Here is a 20,126-nt window from a genome sequence, read left to right on the forward strand (position 1 = left end):
CCTGCTCTTCGCAGCCTCCCACCATTGCCCCCTTGGCTGGACCCCGGCCCCTCCACCTGCTCTTCGCAGCCTCCCACCATTGCCCCCTTGGCTGGCCCATTCGGGGACAGATGACAGGAGATGTCCCTAGTCATTTAGTCCTGCTCTAGACAAAGAGCAGGCTGAGGGGAAGGCCTGTCACATCCAGCATTCCCACCACAGTCCCACACTTGGTAACTACGCATTCATGCCAAGTGTGTGCAGACATAAACAACGTCATGAGATTGCTGTTGACGCTTAAAAATTGTTTAATTTCTGAGAAGGCGTATATACTTAGAAAACTTGAGAAACTGCATTTCCTTGCAGAATGCAGGAGTCCATTCACATAATCTGCTAAATCCACAACTTTGAAAGTAAATTCTGAATCAGTTAACCAATTTAACACATTGCTGCTGTCTGCCTGAACATCACAGAGAGTACACATTCAACAGTGTAAGAATGTAGGAGTCCTCTGAATGCTCTTCAGAAAGTTCTTGTTTTACACAAGAAAACATTGACATTCATTAGCCATTGTGTTTAGGCTATACGTTTATTGTAAGTACTTGTAAATGATGCCATGTCAAGAGAAATTCTTCTAAGGAAAACTTAAGTATAAAACATAACGCTGCCAAACAATTGAATAAAACGTTGGCAAGTGTGTGAAGCTTGTGCTGCCACTCACAGAAGCGTCCGTATGCATGAGCTCAGCCTCTTGTAATTGGGTTCTCTCCTGTCTCAACGCTAGTCAGGGATGAGGTTGAATTCGAAGTTATTGGATTCCAGGTGTTTGAGCAGTTGATACACCAATCAGTGCTGTTCTCAGGACATCCACTTGTGGGTGCATGAACAGTAGATTCCATATGTTCTGATTTTACCTCAACATAATGAGAAGATACCTCTTAATTTGCACATTTTAATTTTAATCTTCATATGATATATTAGTATTATGTGCTTAGGATTACTGCTATTACATTTTAAAAGGAAATCAAGTGTTTTGACACACTATTGCATAGTCATTATCATTGTTGAGTCTTCATTAATTTGGGTTAATTTCTTCTCTGCTTATTTACTTGGTAGCACTGGGGTGTGAGCTCAAGGTCTTACAGTGCTAGATTGGTGCCCCAGACATTTTCACGTCAGTTATTTTTAATACCTCTCACATTTATGCTTGGGTTAGTTTGATCCACATATTTCCTGTTGACACTCCTCAGAGATGTTGAAACAGCCTGTGTCATTATAACAGGCGTGTGTTAACTGCAAGCCAGTGGTTGAGATGGGTCTAACTTTTTTGTCCTAGGTGGCCTTGAAGTACAGGTCCCAATCTCATATTCCTGTGTAGCTGAGATTATAAGCAGGAGCCACCGTGCCAAACTTAAGCTTAATCTCAATAATAAGTAAACTGCCCTACGAAAGTACTTTTCATCCTTAATAAGAGCCAGAAAAGCTATTTGCCTTAGTCACATTAATAATGAATAATACCCTAAAGGAGTTACGTGTCTCATTGACTACCTAAAACCTTCTTAACCCTTGATAGACATCAGGCAGGTCAGTATATCAACCGTCTTCTCGCCAGATTAGTTCAGGATGAACACCAAGGACACTGACAGGGCTCAGCCATAAAACCTGTTAAGCAAACCAAGCCACACATAGTCAGAGCTTATGAGACGAGAAGGCTTATGTCGCCTTAAATAATCAGAGAACCTGATGGTGCCGAGGCCACGTTGAGGGAAGGAAAGGGGAAAGAGGAAGGGCGGGGAAGGGCAGGGAAAGGAATAGAATTAAAGGAGTTTTCTAGAATGTATGTGGCTAGCAAACATGGTACAGACCTACATCTTCAATACTGTGGACCAAATGTTTTCTTTTCAGAATTGTTTATATCGTAGAACATAAATACAGTTCTTAGGTTATGTGTTCCATAACGCATCAGTGCAAAAGATACATACCAATTTTAATATGTTTAAATATACAATACTAAGTGGGGTATAAATAGCTGTAGATACCTTCATATCCTCTCAGGTTGGAATTTTATAACCCCAATTTAAGAAAAATTTTAGAGTTTTTACATTTAAAACTCACATTTGAATTTGAAATGTAAAAACAAAAAAATCCCTATAATTAATCGTGCATTTGTCATCCATAATGTTCATAAGATTACATTACAGACCTGTGAAAGAAGCAAAAGGGAAATCTGGAAGGCAAGGCAGGGGACCCGCCTGGACTTGTGAAGGGTAACTAGTAACAGAAGAGGTGCTGCGGGCAGATGCTCGTCCCAGGTACTCAATGAACATTACCTCACGAGATGATGAGTCCTTTCACTCTCAGGTCACAAATAGAGGAACTAAGCATTTGCATGCTCAAGGCTTTAGACCTTGTGAAAATTCCAAGCCTCCAAATGTACCCACTGGGCTTCTCCAGTGCTCTATTTTAAAGCACTTAAGCTTGTTAGGAAACTCTTAAACTAAAGGCACATCTATTTCCTACAACTTCCATATATATGCATTGTTCTCTAATCTGTCTTATACAGTTGCATACAAATAAATTGAACTTACTGTTTCTTCCACAAAGATACCACGCTCCATGAATGCTAGCACAGAGGTTGCTCACCCGGTGCTTTGCTGTGTGTGGTTTTATTTTAATTCCCCTCTCCATCCTCGGTCTTAAAGGAGAGCATAGCGTGCTCTCTGACCCTATCCTCAGGCCCCTTACTCTTGGACAGCAGGGTCACCTGCACCCACGCCTTGAGGTATCTGGGCACCCCTGGGCCTTTCTGGGTACAGGAGAAGATCCTCTCTCACCCCCCAACCCAGTAGCTTCTTCTTCCTTACCCTCTGCTCCAGCAGAGAGCCACGTGGACCCTCACTCTCAAGGTGACCCAAGCCTCAGTTTAACCCAGCTGGGCCAGCTAGCCTCCAGCCACACCAGAAGCTCCGAGCCAGTTAGTAGCTGTCATCGAATGATGACATCTGTGACTTAGCACCAAGCTGGTGGGAGGGCCAGCCTCTCGTGGACAGCTGCTGGCCCAGTGGCCAGGCGTCTACTGAAGGTTGACCCCTGTGACCCGAGAGCTGACGCCTACAGAGACAGCACTGGTACACTGTGTTTCTTGCTCCAAAGCTTCCCCCCCATCCCAACCACATGGTTTCCATAAGTGCTTGTGTGATAGGATTGGGTTTTACTGAACTTGTTTTACACTGAAAACCAGGTTCTTGCTGAATGAACTGCTGCTGACCAGTTGTAGTGCCATTCCCTGCTGTACAATTGATGTTCACATACCTCCACACACTGACAGTTTCCCTTCTTGTTCAGGGGTCTTTTTGCTGGTTTTACATTACATTGTTGAATACTAATAATAAACGCTAGCGTAATTCTTAAAACTAGTCATGCTTTCTACCAATCTTGCATTTATTTTTCAAGTATCGTTCAAGGAAATTTTTTGAAAAACCTTGTCAAGGACAAGGCTTAGTGTCAACCTTTAAATTGACATTGATTGCTAATTAAAATTCTGTGATAGAAGTCGTAAACATAGCTATGAATCTTTCTTGGCTGTCCTGCTAGACAGCTTCCAAATTATTCACATACAAATTGTGTGGTATTTTAGTCAACAAATGTTCACTGAATGTCAATGTTCTGGATCTATGTCTGAATACAAAACAAAAACATGGTCTGTACTTATTATTCAGTTAGAGTACCTTTGGGTTGTTTGTTTTTAAAAAGAAGTGTGATCCTGCATGAATGCATGAAAGCCACTTTAGAGAAATGAGGAATGTTGGCACTCCGCTGTGGACGGTAGAACCAGAGCCTGAAGCGGGCCTGGGGTCCCCATTTCAGTGCAGTAATGTGTGATACTCAACCACGTCCAGGGTTCACAGAGCCACGGCCCAGCTAGAGCGAGAGACGGGGGCTGGAAGCAGACGAGTCGTTCTACATAAGCAAAACCCGGGGAAGGAGAGGGGCTAACACCTTGCCTGTGAGGCCGGGTAGGCCCTGTGTCAACGCTGGCAGCGTTCGGGGTCCTGTAAGATTCTTGCCTCCAATACAGAGATTAGCGCTGCCAGCTGGGGGTATGGAAGGACTCACTCCGCCAGCCATGGGACGTGAACCTCTGCTCTGAGTTCAGAATTACCCTCCCCGATCTGAGATCTAGAGAAAAGAGTGACTGGCAAACACAGCCCAGGTCAAAGCCCGCAGCCAGGCAGCACAGCCAGGCTCTGCCTGGCCTCCACGTTGGCCCCTCAGCAGGCTTCGCTGTGCTTCTACTCATGGACTTCAAGTTTTATCTGGTTTCAGTCACAGAATTTCTAGGCGAATGTGGCCTCATTTCCTCACACACAGGCAAGTTGTATCAAAACAGAATCATTGTTATCAATGCACATATTCTTTTCCCAGACTCTTTTATATTTATTTAAATTTCCAGAGTCTGGAGTGTAAAAATAATGCTTAAGTACTAGATGGTTTTAGAACACTGTGCAACACAGATAAGACTCCATTTGTGATCTGAACAGGAAGATTGTAAGCCATTATTAGCGCATACCCACAGTATAACTTGCATCACTGAATTCAGTCTCCAAGTCGCCTACATTAAAATACTGAAATAATCAGAAATTATGCTGATTTTCACAGCATGGAAATCCCACTGCAACTCCTGAGTTATTACTTAACCATAGAAACCTGTGAACAAGGTTAAAATTGTGTCCATTTCAAACTAGGGTTCAGTAGTTTCCATGTATTTGCACCAAAGTCAGCTAACAGTTCATTCGATCACATCCTATGTCATTGAGTCTAATTAACCAGTCAGTGGAAAGTCTGATTTTTAGAAAATAATTGCTACATTCCAGTGATAATTTCAGACCACAAAACAGAAGATTAATGTTTTTATTATAAAACTACTCACCCTTCTTTTACATAATAAGGGTCAAAATTGGCCAAGATACAAGCTAAATTGAAAATAAGTGACAAAAGAGTACCTTCATAAAGGGAGTTTTTGAAGAAATAAGTGCACAGTGTTACATCCAGGAAACAAAGGCGCGCCTGCCTACCACGCATACTGGGGGCGCTTGTGCTAATCCTGCATCCTCGGCCTGTGAGCCATAAAACATGCTGCGTCCCTATGAGTAAACAGCCCTTGCTTCATCCTGTGAACACTAATACCCTCAGCCGAAACTTTAGACACGTACAGTTATTCAGTTACTCAGAATATGTCAAGATGAGATCTTTCTCAGTTTTGCAACCCTTACAAATATGAAAGCAAAGGACCTTGTGTGTATGCCTTCACTGATTGGAGAATCACCTAGTAATAGTTATTACGTTACCTGATAGGAATCCTGGATATATCACAAATTATGTCCTTAACAGTTCACGTAGATGAAATAATTATCTTCATTAAGGATGAGGACACTGGAAGTTCAGGAGATTTAATGATTTGCCCAAAATAGCATGTTCATGAAAACAGAGAACAGTAGCTCTCAGTTTTAAGTTCAGAGATTCTTTGTTTCTGGGTTCTATATTCATGTTTTAAGAAATACTGATTTCTCAACAAATAAATCAGAGAATGGAGAATTCAGTATTCTCCACTCTTGAGTCTGTGGACTTTTCTTCTGTTTCTGTAAGTACCTCTGAATGCAAGATTTATATCTTTAGCTTTCTCAACACAAACCACACAAAAATACCATTGCAAGGGTTCATTTTGTTATCTACCTACCTACCTCTATTTCAATAAGTGTTCAGTATATTTAATTTGCCAGTTCACCTTGGAAAATGTAAATTTATGCTCTATTTATTCATGATCAGCATATATACCAGAATACAGTCTTGTAGTAGAGACCACAGTGCTTTTTTTGTACAACATGTTTGAATGTAATAAATAAATACGTACTGGGCTGGGAAGGTGGCTCAGTGGTAGAGTACTTGCCTTGCATGCATGAGGCCCTGGGTTCGATTCCTCAGCACCATATAAGCAAAAAAGAAAAAAGCCGGAAGTGGCGCTGTGGCTCAAGTGGTAGAGCGCTAGCCTTGAGCTGAAGAGCTGAGGGACAGCGCCCAGACCCAGGGTTCAGGCCCTACGACCGGACCCAAAAATAAAATAAAATAAATAAATACGTACTAAGGTTCTAAAATTCCAAAAATATTTTTAAAATGGTTTATGGAATCTGGAGAATTTCAAGATACTTTAGACATATAGAATCTAAAGCATTTTCTCTGAAAATTGTACTGTTTGAGCACAGAGCATGTACTGCTTGAACATCTACATACAGTGTTTCACTTAATATTTTTGAGCACACAAAATGATCAGATTTTCAGCTTTTGAACAAAGTGACCAAATTTTCAACTTTTGAACAGAAAATTTTAAGAGAATTTCATTTTTCAGCATTTATCTTAATTATTTCTTGAGATGTGTAAAATAAAAGTTCATACATATTATGTAAAGATTCGACATGATTTATTTCCATTCTAAGTTTTATTTGGTGACAGTATAAATTTAGTGACAGTGAATTCTCAGGAAAAAAGTTAGATATAAGTATGTAAACCCTTATTTCTGATATCCATAAGGATAACTTAGATGATTCAATTACCTTCTTGTCTGCAAAATAAAGGAAAGTTTCTACCTGGAAATCCTTATTCTGCTTGCTTGCAATTTCACATGTGAGCCCCAAGCAAGCTCTGTTCATTTATGTCCTGGCATGCAGACCGTGTAAAGCACATAATGTTCGTCACTAAATTTTCTTGGTTCCGTGAGGAGAAAGTAACAGAAAGTATTCACAGTATGCATCTGCTCTGGCTGGCCACACAATACTCAGTATATTTTATTCTAACATGTCTAGATAAAATATTAACATTTCTCTTGTATAATCCCAGAGTAGTACTGTTATTTGATAGGTAATGATGAGTTGATTATTAGCTGATTGAATTATCATATTGTATTAGCATCAGTTAGTTGTGCAATTCATGCATCATGTACATTTGTGTTACACGTATCCTGATCAGAGCCACCCTTCTCCTCTTCCAGATAAGTTTCTCCTCCTTTCTCTATGTTCATACATGTTCATAGAGTATTGCAACTTCTTGCCCTCCTTCCCTAATGACTAAGGCTTTGCAGTCCCCTGAGAAGTACAGAAGAAAAAGCTCAAAATCTGTTGACTCTGGCTGTGAACTCTCAGACTCCCTGGGACAGCTTGTCCCTGGTCTCGGTCTCCAGCCTGTGCTCTGCTCAGGAGGTGGTAGCTTCTGTGTCAGTTGTGGCTAAGGCCAGCTTAATTCCCGTTTAAGATTCCCTCCCGTATTATTTTCAGTTCCAAAATGAGTTGTCAGGTTTGGGAGGGTAGGACGTCAGTGGAGAACGATACTTAATCAATGTGGTTTTGTCTTTTACTGAAGATATTATTAAGACATTAGCTGAACACTTAAGACAGTACTATGTCTTTATCCTCAGACATTAGAGTTGGGGCCTTCAAAAAAATCAGACTTAATTTATCAATTGCTTCAACATCCACCAACTCTTCCAAACTGCTCTTTTGAATGTAATGATTAAGATTAGTCCAGAATTATTATCTTTTATCTTTTGTTTGCCTTTTAATCTTGGCAAATCTGTAAAGAAATGCATTTAACAGTTCAAACTACAAGTTTTAAATGTGGCATCTAGTGATATGAAATAACTGTGACTTGTGTTCACAAGTAACATCTTAAAATGCAGATTTACTCACGTGTTCATGGAACAGAAAGGTTTGTGGATACAAAAGGACTGTAACTGCAGAAGCACACAGGAGAGAGCAGTTACACCGCAGTTCCTTCCATGAGCGATAGGCCTCCACTCAGTCAAACAGTATTGGTTGGATGTTGCCACGTGTTCAGAACTGTGCCAGATACTGGTGGTGCAGCAGTGAAAAAGAGCCGAGTCCAACCGTGAAATGAGCCAGCAGAGCACATCTGCGACCTCAGCTGTGTGGGCGGAGAAGGCGGCCTGGACACACAGGTGCTCGTGACCGTCTCCGCAGGACCACGCACGGTGCCGTGCGCTGCTGCGTGCTGGCACGGGCGCGGGGCCCACGCTGCTGACACGGGTGCGGGGTCCACATGCTGACACGGACGCGGGGTCCACATGCTGACACGGACGCGGGGTCCACATGCTGACACGGACGCGGGGTCCACGCTGCTGGCATGGACGCGGGGTCCACATGCTGGCACGGACGCGGGGTCCACATGCTGACACGGGCGCGGGGTCCACATGCTGGCACGGGCGCGGGGTCCACATGCTGGCACGGACGCGGGGTCCACATGCTGACACGGACGCGGGGTCCACATGCTGACACGGGCGCGGGGTCCACATGCTGACATGGGCGCGGGGTCCACATGCTGACACGGGCGCGGGGTCCACATGCTGACACGGGCGCGGGGTCCACATGCTGACACGGACGCGGGGTCCACGCTGCTGGCATGGACGCGGGGTCCACATGCTGGCACGGACGCGGGGTCCACATGCTGACACGGGCGCGGGGTCCACATGCTGACACGGACGCGGGGTCCACATGCTGGCACGGGCGCGGGGTCCACATGCTGGCACGGGCGCGGGGTCCACATGCTGACACGGGCGCGGGGTCCACATGCTGGCACGGGCGCGGGGTCCACATGCTGACACGGACGCGGGGTCCACATGCTGACACGGGCGCGGGGTCCACATGCTGACACGGGCGCGGGGTCCACATGCTGACACGGACGCGGGGTCCACATGCTGACACGGACGCGGGGTCCACATGCTGACATGGGCGTGGGGTCCACATGCTGACACGGGCGCGGGGTCCACATGCTGACACGGGCGCGGGGTCCACATGCTGACACGGGCGCGGGGTCCACATGCTGACACGGGCGCGGGGTCCACATGCTGGCACGGACGCGGGGTCCACATGCTGACACGGGCGCGGGGTCCACATGCTGACACGGACGCGGGGTCCACGCTGCTGACACGGGTGCGGGGTCCACATGCTGACACGGACGCGGGGTCCACATGCTGACACGGACGCGGGGTCCACATGCTGACACGGGCGCGGGGTCCACGCTGCTGGCATGGACGCGGGGTCCACGCTGCTGACACGGGCGCGGGGTCCACATGCTGACACGGGCGCGGGGTCCACGCTGCTGGCATGGACGCGGGGTCCACATGCTGACACGGACGCGGGGTCCACATGCTGACACGGGCGCGGGGTCCACATGCTGGCACGGGCGCGGGGTCCACATGCTGGCACGGGCGCGGGGTCCACATGCTGGCACGGGCGCGGGGTCCACATGCTGGCACGGGTGCGGGGTCCACATGCTGACATGGGCGCGGGGTCCACATGCTGGCATGGACGCGGGGTCCACATGCTGACACGGGCGCGGGGTCCACATGCTGACATGGACGCGGGGTCCACATGCTGGCACGGACGCGGGGTCCACATGCTGGCACGGGCGCGGGGTCCACATGCTGACACGGACGCGGGGTCCACATGCTGACACGGGCGCGTGGGGTCCACATGCTGACACGGGCGCGTGGGGTCCACATGCTGACACGGGCGCGTGGGGCCCACAATGCTGGGGCAGAAACCCCAGGCTCGACCTCGTTTCAGAGGCTGGCACACCTGGCACAGTGCCCGCCTTGCGAGAACAAAGCGCAAGCTCAAACCATAGTGCTGCCCCTTCTTAAGTCCTTCATGGCTGCCACAAATCTAGCAAGCAGAAAGCCATCCACAGAGGCTGAGCGGAGGTCTGTGAGGCCTGCCATGCCCCCCTCTTTCTGCAGATAGGTCTCTCACCACCCCCACCGCCATGTCTGACCCCTCCCCCCCGGGAGCTGCCCCTGCCCCTGCACCCTGTGAGTAAGGCCCCTCTTTTCCTCTTTTCCTTCTTTTCTGGAATTCCACTGTACTTGTAGGATTCCAGCATTTGATGAGTAAAACATGAATAAATAACGCGTTGCCCTGTTTGCTTTCCTGCTGGACAGTTATTCAATGAGGCCTTTTTGGTTTATTTCTTCTTTAATATTTCTCATTGTAGAAGATGGTCCCTTTGTAGCCGCTAAGTTTTTGTTTTTCCTCTTGTCGTTGCTTTGGTATAGTGGTTATCGCACCATTATGCTATGTACCCTGGAACAGTAAAAATGAGAGCATGTATTGAGAAAAAGTGAGGGAAGAGAGACACAACTAGTTCCTGTGTAAAGAAGAACACTAAATGTTTTCTTGAACCCTACTTAAGAACAGGTTTTGCAGCACAGGTGTTCTGTAGGTAAAGCTCTCCCAACAGAGGATTGATGCTGGCGCTGTGCTGGTGAACTTCACCTTCAGTGCAGGGATGACAGGTGTCCCCTGGGGAGGGGGCTTGGGAGTGCTTCAGAGTGGGCGGGTGCAAAGCCACGGAGGGCCTGGAGGGAAGCTGGGAAGACCTCACAAGTGTTGCAGCATACTTCCTGCTGGTGCGTGTTTGGAGGCTAAAGAGTGCTCTGGGAATTGTATTTCTTCAGCAAAACTTGTAACAGGGAGATTTGATACTCAGTTTCTCAAACAGTAAGGAAACTTTCTTTACCATGGGCAGGCTCTGAGTTAGCAGGAGTGCAGAGTGAATCTACCCCTGGACATGGCGTAGCAGCCCCGCCCCCTCTTCACCTGCCCGTCGGGGAGGATCCAGAGTAGGGGAGGATCTGGAGTCGCTCTGGACCTGGGAACTTCCTCGGCTGTCGCTCACACCTCTGCCCACACCCACATCACGGGCACCACTAGTGGAGGAGTGCTGAGCAGTGTTCACAACCTGCATAGCCTTTTGTCCAAGTGAAAAGTTTCTTATTTGAGAGCCAGAAATTGATATTGATTAAGCAGGAACCTACCCGACAGCATCCATTACTATTATTGTCACCAGTGTCAATTATCTGGCACATGTCTCCCGCACTCACTGTCATTTGTGATAAAGGGTAGCACCGGCTCCATTCGGATCACACTCCTACTGTCCTTGCTTTCCCGCTGATATTCATAAATTAAATTTTTTAAAAATCTGTGAGAAATGTAGCTATACCATCATCATCTGCATAGGACACACTCGAGTACAGTCAGAGGATTACTCATGGAAAAAGTATTGATGGTGACAAAAGTAAGATGCCACCACTGTGGCCTCCTGCATCCACTCTGCTTGTTAATCACCTTCTCAGACTGCACGCCACACTTCCAAGGAATCAACCCAACAGCCATCGGCAGCTGGCTGCATGAATGTCAGTATTCTGAAGTCGGTTGTTAAGGCAAGTGAGCAAAACAAGATTTACATATCCAGCCACATTTAGTGTACTTCTTTACACAGGAGCTACATGTCTGTCCTCCCTCATTTTTCTCAATACATGCTCTCATTTTCACTCTTCCAGGTATACAGTGTCTATACCAAAGCAACAATGAGAAAAAAAACAAAATTTCCATAATCTCTGGAAGGAGGAGAGGAAGACATATCACCATGCATTTTTCCTAGATAATTTACATGTAGATACCTTGAGCCACTATGGATCAGCAGGACAGTCATTTAAGTTAGGGCATGCATTATAAACTATATCCGGAAAGTAACGATTCCACATTTTTCTGTTCTTTCCTTTGGATTTCTGAGAGATATTGTGATAAGTTCATGTGTTTTGCTACCAGTCAAATGACAAAGTACTCACCAAAACCCCACAGGGTTACCTGACTCACAGGAACTCACCCACCAACACCCCACAGGGTTACCTGACTCACAGGAACTCACCAACACCCCACAGGGTTACCTGACTCACAGGAACTCACCAACACCCCACAGGGTTACCTGACTCACAGAAACTCAACAACACCCCACAGGGCTACCTGACTCACAGAAACTCACCCACCAACACCCCACAGGGCTACCTGACTCACAGAAACTCACCAACACCCCACAGGGCTACCTGACTCACAGGAACTCACTCACCAACACCCCACAGGGTTACCAGACTCGAATAGTGGGTATGGGATACAGCTCACTGGTGGAGCATGTGTTCATGCATAGGCTTCTGTGCTTGATCTCCCTCATTAGTTTTAACAAATGAATAAAAAAGCTAGGTGCTGGTGGCTTTCATCTAATCTTCAGAGACTGAGATCCAGAGGACTGAGGATCCCAGGCCTTCACCCTCTCCTGCCTTTGTAACAGTGCTGCCCACATCATCAGATGGTACCATTTGGCATTTAATATTTAGCCACTTTCTTGCAGTACTCTTATCCATAATAGGAATTGGCTCAGGTTCACACTATTTCATTACAACAGAAACAAAGCCGTTAGCAAATCTTGAAGATTCAGACATTAGATAATAATTAACACCTAACTTTAAAGAGCTTTATGAGGTATAAACACTTTCAGATCTCTAAGAATAAAAATCCATGTGCTAACTTTGACTTCTTTAAAGTACATGAACCTTCTCACTTAAATGGCATCTAGTTTTCCTACAAACAGTTCACGTTCTTTGTATCATACCTATTCATTGAACATCACTCATGTCAAATATTGTCAATAATATAAAGTGAATAAAGTTGAAACCAAAATCCTATGCAAGAGACTTACATTCTACGAGTTGAAAACAGCCACAAAATGCGTGTACGAATGTGTATCATACGGTTACGTGGTACACGTGTGATTTTGGTGGGTGCATGCTAAGATGTGTGAATGTTCCAGGCATGCAAAGGAAGTCTCGCCAGAGGCATCTGAGCGACCTCTGACACAGCGGGAGAATCGCGCCTGGGGTGCCAATGGAAGGTCACTGACAATGGCACGGTGGGGGTCCGTTCTCCCAGAGCATCTCAGAAGCCTACCTGCCCTGCATCGAAGGGAGGAAGGGCGCGGAAGAAGGGTGGAGAATTTCCCCTTGTTCTAAATAAAGGGCTTCCGAGGCGCTTGGTGGGTTCTGAGTACAGGACTGAGATGATTTAACTCACATCTACAAACGGGCCTTGACAACCACGGGGTAGATACCGGTAGAACACTACAGCCATGTACGTGAGAATGGTGATCGCTTTAGCCGTAGTTGTAGCAGCAGAAATGTTCAGACATGCTCAGATTCTGAATGTATTTTCCAAGTACAAAGGGAAAAAAATCTGTTAGAACTGAACATTAAGTGTGAGAGAAAGGAGAAGATCTGTGGTTTGGGCATGAGTTGCTCCCACTGATAAAAAGGAGAAGATCACAGAAGGAGAAGGGCTGGCGGGGGAGAAGCGTTTTTATTTGTGTTGGATATGTTTAGTTTGATATCCAAATGGAAATGTAGCAAGACCAGGAGGGTGCCTAGGGCAGACATATAATCCAGAAGTCACCAGAGTGGAAAAGAGCACAAACCCTAGCATGAGGTGAATTGCATCAGGGGATGAATGGCAAAGGAAGATGTCTGCCACCCAGACCCGGTGCCCCCAGAGACCCCTGCGCTGGCGGGCAAGCCAGGGAGGGGCTTGCGGGATGAGGGGTTGCCTGCGGTGCGAGGCCCAGCTCCGCCCTCTGCAGCCTCGGTGGTGCGGTGGTGCGTGGCCCTCCTCAGGAGAAGGGAGGGGCGCCCTGCCCAAGAAATGCTCTTTAAATTCATGCAGAGCAAACTGTGGTGGTAGGTGAGGGAGGGCTTTGTTAGGCCAGAGGTCAATGTTGGTACCAACAGCAATGGGCCTTCGAGAGGGGTGCTGTTAAAGAAACTAGGGCAGAGGAGGGCTAGGAAAGGGAGGGCAGATCCTTGTCAGTACTTACTGAATTGTGGAAGTATTGGTAAAACGCCTAGAAGAGATAATGTTACCCCGTTGTGAGCACACAGACATGCTGGGAAGGTGCTCCAGTGTTTTTGTTTGTTTTGTTTTGTTCATTTTGTTTTTGTCAGTCATGGGGCCTGAACTCTGGGCCTGGGCGCTGTCCCTCAGCTCTTCAGCTCAAGGCTAGCGCTCTGCCACTTGAGCCACAGCACCACTTCCGGCTTTTTTTCTTTTTGCTTATGTGGTGCTGAGGAATCGAACCCAGGGCCTCAGGCATGCAAGGCAAGCGCTCTACCACTGAGCCACCTTCCCAGCCCTCCAGTGTTTCTTTTACTTCTTTTTTGGTGCTAAGGTTGAACTCAAGACTCAGGCTGTCTAAGCATTGCACTATCACTTGAGCTGTGCTTCAGCCCCTCTTAGCACTGGTTATGTTTGTGACAGAGTCGTATTTAATGCCCAAGCCACCTGGGCTGCCATCCTACTTGTACTGAGGTACCATGGAACGTTTCATGCCGCTCTTGCCAGTAGCCTGCACTTCGATCACTGAGAGTTTCTTCAGGGTTGCGTCTTGTACCGGAGGCTCCTGGGTATTCCTCAGCACACAGTTTGTCTTCAGATTCCCTGTGTTGTTTCTGGTTGCTTCTCCTGGCTTCAGTGACACTGACTGCTGTCTAATCTGTTGCAGCGTGGCTGAGTACTATGACTATGGTCACGGGGTGAGTGAGGACGTCTACGACAGCTATGGTAAGACCTCTTCTTTACCACACCGTGAGATCAGCCCGGCGATTACTTCTGGCTTTCTCCTCCCCATGTTCACAGAAGTCCAGGCTAAATTGATTTATGGAGTTCCAGGGTGAGGTTTGGCTTTCAGAGTCAGTGCCAGAAAATTGGGCAGGTCAATTTTGATCCAAACTTCAAAGGCTGTTAGTCGCGATCAGGGCTCCCGTCCGTGGCCCCACCAGGCAGCGGACCGCGCCCCCTGGAGTCTTTGTGCCGTGCATGACGCAGCAGGGCGGCCCTGGTTCCCTCTCCACTGTCACAGACGCCATCAGAGCAATACACATGTAAAATCTTTAGACTTATAGGGGAAGAAACTGTTATTCTAAAACAACTTTCTAATTATTTTTCCAGTGTGCATAGTTCTTACAAGTACCAAATAATACTTGGCTTGTAAAAATTAATAGCCAATAAGCACACTCTTCAATAGATTTTAAAAACTTCCTTAATTAAAATACCACTTAAAATGAATCATAATTTTATTCAGCAACGATTTGTTGAGTGTTTATGACATCATTCCGTGTCTGTATGATACGGTGCTATCAATAGCACCAGCAGTACCTGCTTCTTCAGAATGTGTGCAGTGTCATGATGATTGTTAAACGTGTACAGTTTGGAGGTTTTCGTCAAAATTATGCAAAGGCCTCGCTGTTGCTCTTCCCAGGAAACAGTGACAGTGTCGGTTGCCAGCGTGTTTGGGGCTCCACATAGTGAAGGGGTTGCTGTGTTGGGATGAAGAAAGGAAGGTGCAGTGGAGGGGGGGAGGAGAGCACCCTCCCCTCCCCATCACCAGAGCCCTAAGCCGAGGAGCGTGCGGAGGAGAAGAACAACCACCAGTAATGCCAGTCAGAGCTGTGACCACTCACGTTCTCATTCATTTCTTTATGATACATCAGACACAGAGCCTTTACCGTGTAGAAGGACAGCTATTTTTATCTTGTTGTCTGAGGCTGAGATCTGATCACATGGACACATACGGAGTGCCTGCTGAGCCTGAGCTCAGAGATGCCCACGAGGACTGGAGCTACACAGACAGACATCCTTGTCATGAGTCAGGACATGGGAGTGTGGGTCGGCGCAGAACGTCTGTCTAATATGTGCAGGATCCGAAGCTTGTTCTCCAGCACCAGAAAAGATATAACAAGCCTTAAGTCTACCTGCTTACTCTAATCCTCATTGCAGTCCTGTGGGGCAGGTGCACAAATTATCTTCCACAGTTTATAGATGAGGAACTGAGTGCTCTATACCTCTTGCTTCTGTTAAACACGTGAAAGAGCAAGAATATGAAATCAAAAGCGTCTGGAAAGAACAAGAGTTCTGCCTTGAGCTGAAGAGCTCAGGGACAGCGCCCAGGCCCAGAGTTCAAGCCCCACAGCCAACAAAAAAGAAAAGAAAAGAAAAAGAGAGGAATAAAGGGAGGGAGGGAGGAACAGAGGGAGGGAAGAAAGAAGGAAGAGAGGAAGGAAGGGAGAGAGGAGAATCTAAGCATTAGAGACTCTGGGTAAATATGACCAAATTTAAAAGAAAAACAGGTATTCTAAATTTATCATTTTTGTACAAAATTAGAAAACATTGTTCATTTCAGAAGTAATTATCCAGCAGCTACCCCATGTAAGCTAGTATACTTAATCAAGAAAATAAAATCTTACAGAGCTTACATCCCAGTGAGAAAATACATTATTATTTACAAATCACTTGTTTAAAATGCAATTTTGAGAGTCCAGTAGTAGTTATTTTACACTCAATAAATCATGCACTGAACTCAGTGGTGAGGCTGGTATCTGGCTGGTAATTTGCTATAAGAGATGAAACCTCTATTTCTCAATTATTTACATTTTAAAAGATTAATACTATGTGAGGTAATGGGGAAAGGCTATGTACGAAGGACTGGTTCTGGAGTCTTCTAACACAGAGGCAGTGGCCGGAGAGTGGAGTTGGTCTGTGTAACCCCCTAGCCCTCACATAATTCCTTCCGTGTGTCAGGTTCTGCTGACCTATCAATGTATGGAGAGAAACCATTCCTTTTGATTTAGAAGTCACAGCTTTCCATACACAAGATTTTGCATTGGGTCAAATTACAGTTTGCCAACAAGCAATGTCCTGCGCACGGAAAGCAGTCAATAAATCCTCTGCAATAACCTAATGAGGAAATGACTGGGCAAAGTAAGGAAGATAGTGCTTTTAGGCAGCAGTTTTCCGCTTCTCACTTTTACCTGTTTAGAACTGCATCTCATCTCATAGTCTTGAAAGATTAGGCACACACAGACACATATATTTGCAGATATATGTGTATATGTGTGTAAAAAGAAACAAGGGAGATTGCTTGGCATCATGCTTTTATTTAGCCTGTAAAGTCGGTTGCCGCTCTTTAAACACTATCGAGTGTGCCTAAGTTTACGTGCAAGCATCTGCCTCCTCATGTTAAAGGCATTCATTTTTGTTTCACAATGTTGATGTGTTAACGCTTTCTGCATTCTGATCCCAGGCTACTTCTCGATGTCACATGACAAGAGCTGTTTTTCAGGACAGGACTTAATGGCTGTCTTGGTTGGGGTTGGGGTAGGTGTTCTATGGTGGGGAGCAAGAGAATGTGAGAGAGATGTTGTGAGCAGTTTCAGCACACGTTGAGGTGGAGAAGCACGGAAAAGTGGAGTCAGGGCAGAGTCCAGGCAGAAGCTGCCCACAGGCCAGGGTGCTGGATGGCGCCCAGACCCCTGCCTCTTCCCAGAACCTCCTGGGCTTGAGGCCACCTCAGAAGGGGCCACAGTTCTGAGAGGCATGCCTGTGCTGGCCGCATCCCAGGTATTAGAAATCTAAGCATAGATCTGATTAACCCAAAGAGAGACTCCAGAACTTACATTTATACATTTTCCTATCATAGAATATAAAAGATAAAATTACTATGCCTTGAGAACGTGTAGAGTTAATATGTATTTCAGCTGTGATACAGCACTAACCATTCATAGCTCATTAGAAAGGGTTTTCTCTGAATTGCACAACATGAGGAAAAGTACTTGCATGGCATTTCTATTCTGAGAATTTTAATTTTTTTATTCTTATTGTGTACAGAGGGGTTACAATTACATGGGCAAGATAATGAGTACATTTCTTATCAAGCATTGTAGCCTCCTCCTTTGTTTCCCCTTCCCATCCATCCTCCCCCTGCCCCCCTGAGAATTTTAATATATATGATGTACAAGAATTAGTAAGAGCTCAAATGGCGCTGTGGTTCAAGTGGTAGAGCACCAGCCTTGAGCTGGAGAGCTGAGGGACAGGGCTCAGGCCCAGAGTTCAGGCCCCACGACCACCCAAAAATAAATTTAAAAAAAAAAGAGTAAGAGCTCAGCGTCACCCTCATGAAGACCAAGCACATTAGTCCACTTCATGGCTGTCGCATTTTGGCATTAGATGGTGTGTGATGTGAGGTGTAGGCAGCAGGTGATACGTGACGTGTTCTGTGATATCTAAGGAGGGATAATAAGATGCAAACACACGGAGCAGTGATTTGAGGACACTCCCGTCGAGTACAGATTCATGTTTTTATGAATTTTGTATGCTCTCCATACTGACCAGATACTGAATTCCAATAGGATGGAGTTGTAGTTACAAAGGGAATAGTTCAACCCTCAGTTCCGGGCTATCTCCTAGACTTTCTCAGATGTGTGAACAGACTCGTCCTGCATGCTTTCCCCTGCTCAGGTTGTAGAAAGAAATGTAGGCATTGGAAAAGAAGAAGCAGCATTCTCCAGCAAGAACACAGTGCCGTGCATTCAGACGAGTCGCAGACAGTTTAAACCGACCAGCATTCAGTTCTATCAAGAATAAAAACCCAGGTCTGCAGTCTGGCACATTGCTTGGACTGTTAGTGTAGTACGTTGTAATTCTGTTGGTTGATGGACCTTATCGCATGCATGATCTGAAGTGTACGCATGTGTATAATGACCAAGTCAGGCTAAGAATGTGTGTGCTGCATCCCGTGTTTGTAAAACTCACTTTGTTCGCAGTTTCTTGTCTGAGACCCCCAGGCCTGTCTCAGACAACTCCTCCTCAGCCTGGGCAGGGCCTGGGGTCACCGCCGTGGGAGTCATCGCACACTGCGTTCCAGCACCAGGCTGACGTTGTATCTGTCTCTTTTAGGCCCGTATTTTATTCTAGAAATAGTCAGTATGCTGACTTCAAGGAAAGCACATATACTTTTAGGCATCTTTACAATTATTTAATATTAAATATTAAACAATGCAGATATTATAATGTAATATATTATATGTAATATATTGATTTCTATTAAATAGGTAATTAGTATCAAATCAACTTTATTAAGGTATATGTAATATTACATTTATGATCATAAATTTATTTTCTTTAATGGTAAAATACATTTCTTTAATGATACATGAATGTTGATGAAAACTTCCTTATACAAAACATAGTTTATTATACATGTTGTTTTGCCTTTTTTGTAATTGTGAAGACAATGTACAGAGGAGTTACAGTTACGTGCGTCAGGTAATGAGAACATTTCCTGTTGAACCCCTCTATAATTTCCTTTTTTTACCTCTATAAAGGAATTTTTATAAACAAATTTATAAAATGTATTTAAACTAATTTATTTAACTAGTTTCTAAGCTAAACTTTTTAAAATAATTAAATAGATCTAGGCACCAGTGGCTTACACTGTGATCCTAACTACTTGGAACTGAGATCTGAGGATCACAGTCCAAAGTCAATCCAAGCAAGAAAGGCTGGAAGATTCTTTTTTTTGGGGGGGGGGCAGGGGTCCGGTCGTGGGGCCTGAACTCTGGGCCTGGGCACTGTCCCTCAGCTCGTCTGGAAGATTCTTATCTCCAGTTAAGCTCCAAAATGCCAGAAGTGGAGCTGTGATTCAAGTGATGGAGCACAACCTTGAGCAAAAGAAGCTCAGCACCAGGTGATAGAGCACAACCTTGAGCAAAAGAAGCTCAGCACCAGAGCACAGGCCCTGAGTTCAAGCCCCCGCACGCTGCCACCAAATAATAAATAAATAAAATTCTATTAAATAGAACTTATTAAAATGTATTATTTTGAAAATTGGCTTTGTAGAAAGGAATTTGTGAATGAATTTTTAAGTTTTTTATAGGAATTTCAAATCAGCTTCTATATTTAAAAAAATATTTACTGATTAGTTCCAAAATTGTTTTGGTAAATTGAATAGCGTATAATAGGATACATTCTAGATACAGAGCATATATTAGCTAAACAATACTGGACACAAGAAATACCCTGCATTATTCTCTCTGACACTGACAGCCAAAAACGTATGGAAGCATTATCTCCTCAGACTAAGGAGTTGTATACAAGAATATGCCTAATGTAGGAACTGAAGAGCTATTTAGACAAGTTCTCCAGCGGAATTTTAGGTGGCGTCTGGGTAGAGGCAGGGTGGCATGCCGCGGACCGGGTTCTGTTGGGACGACGGAGGATACCTAGGGGAGGAACCTGGAATAGGATGGGGAGATGGCAAACAGACAACTCACACACATTAGGAGTGGATGCTGAGTGCTGAGCGCTGAGTGCGATTTAATGCAGAGGATAACAAACTTTTATAGCAAAAAGTCTCCATAAGAAAGG

At 45.4% G+C, this 20,126-nt stretch overlaps 1 protein-coding gene across 1 annotated transcript in view; it reads left to right on the top strand.

Annotated features, from left to right (window-relative positions):
• Khdrbs2 (KH domain containing, RNA binding, signal transduction associated 2) overlaps window positions 1-20,126 on the top strand; it is a 227,260-nt gene that overhangs the window by 198,953 nt on the left and 8,181 nt on the right. Inside the window, exon 8 of the mRNA XM_013019054.1 lies at window positions 14,428-14,486. Within this exon, the coding sequence (XP_012874508.1) occupies window positions 14,428-14,486 (59 nt within the window). The remainder of the gene's footprint in view (window positions 1-14,427; window positions 14,487-20,126) is intronic.

This window comes from Dipodomys ordii, unplaced genomic scaffold (genome assembly GCF_000151885.1).
Source record: "Dipodomys ordii isolate 6190 unplaced genomic scaffold, Dord_2.0 Scaffold44, whole genome shotgun sequence".
Taxonomy (NCBI): Eukaryota; Metazoa; Chordata; class Mammalia; order Rodentia; family Heteromyidae; genus Dipodomys; species Dipodomys ordii.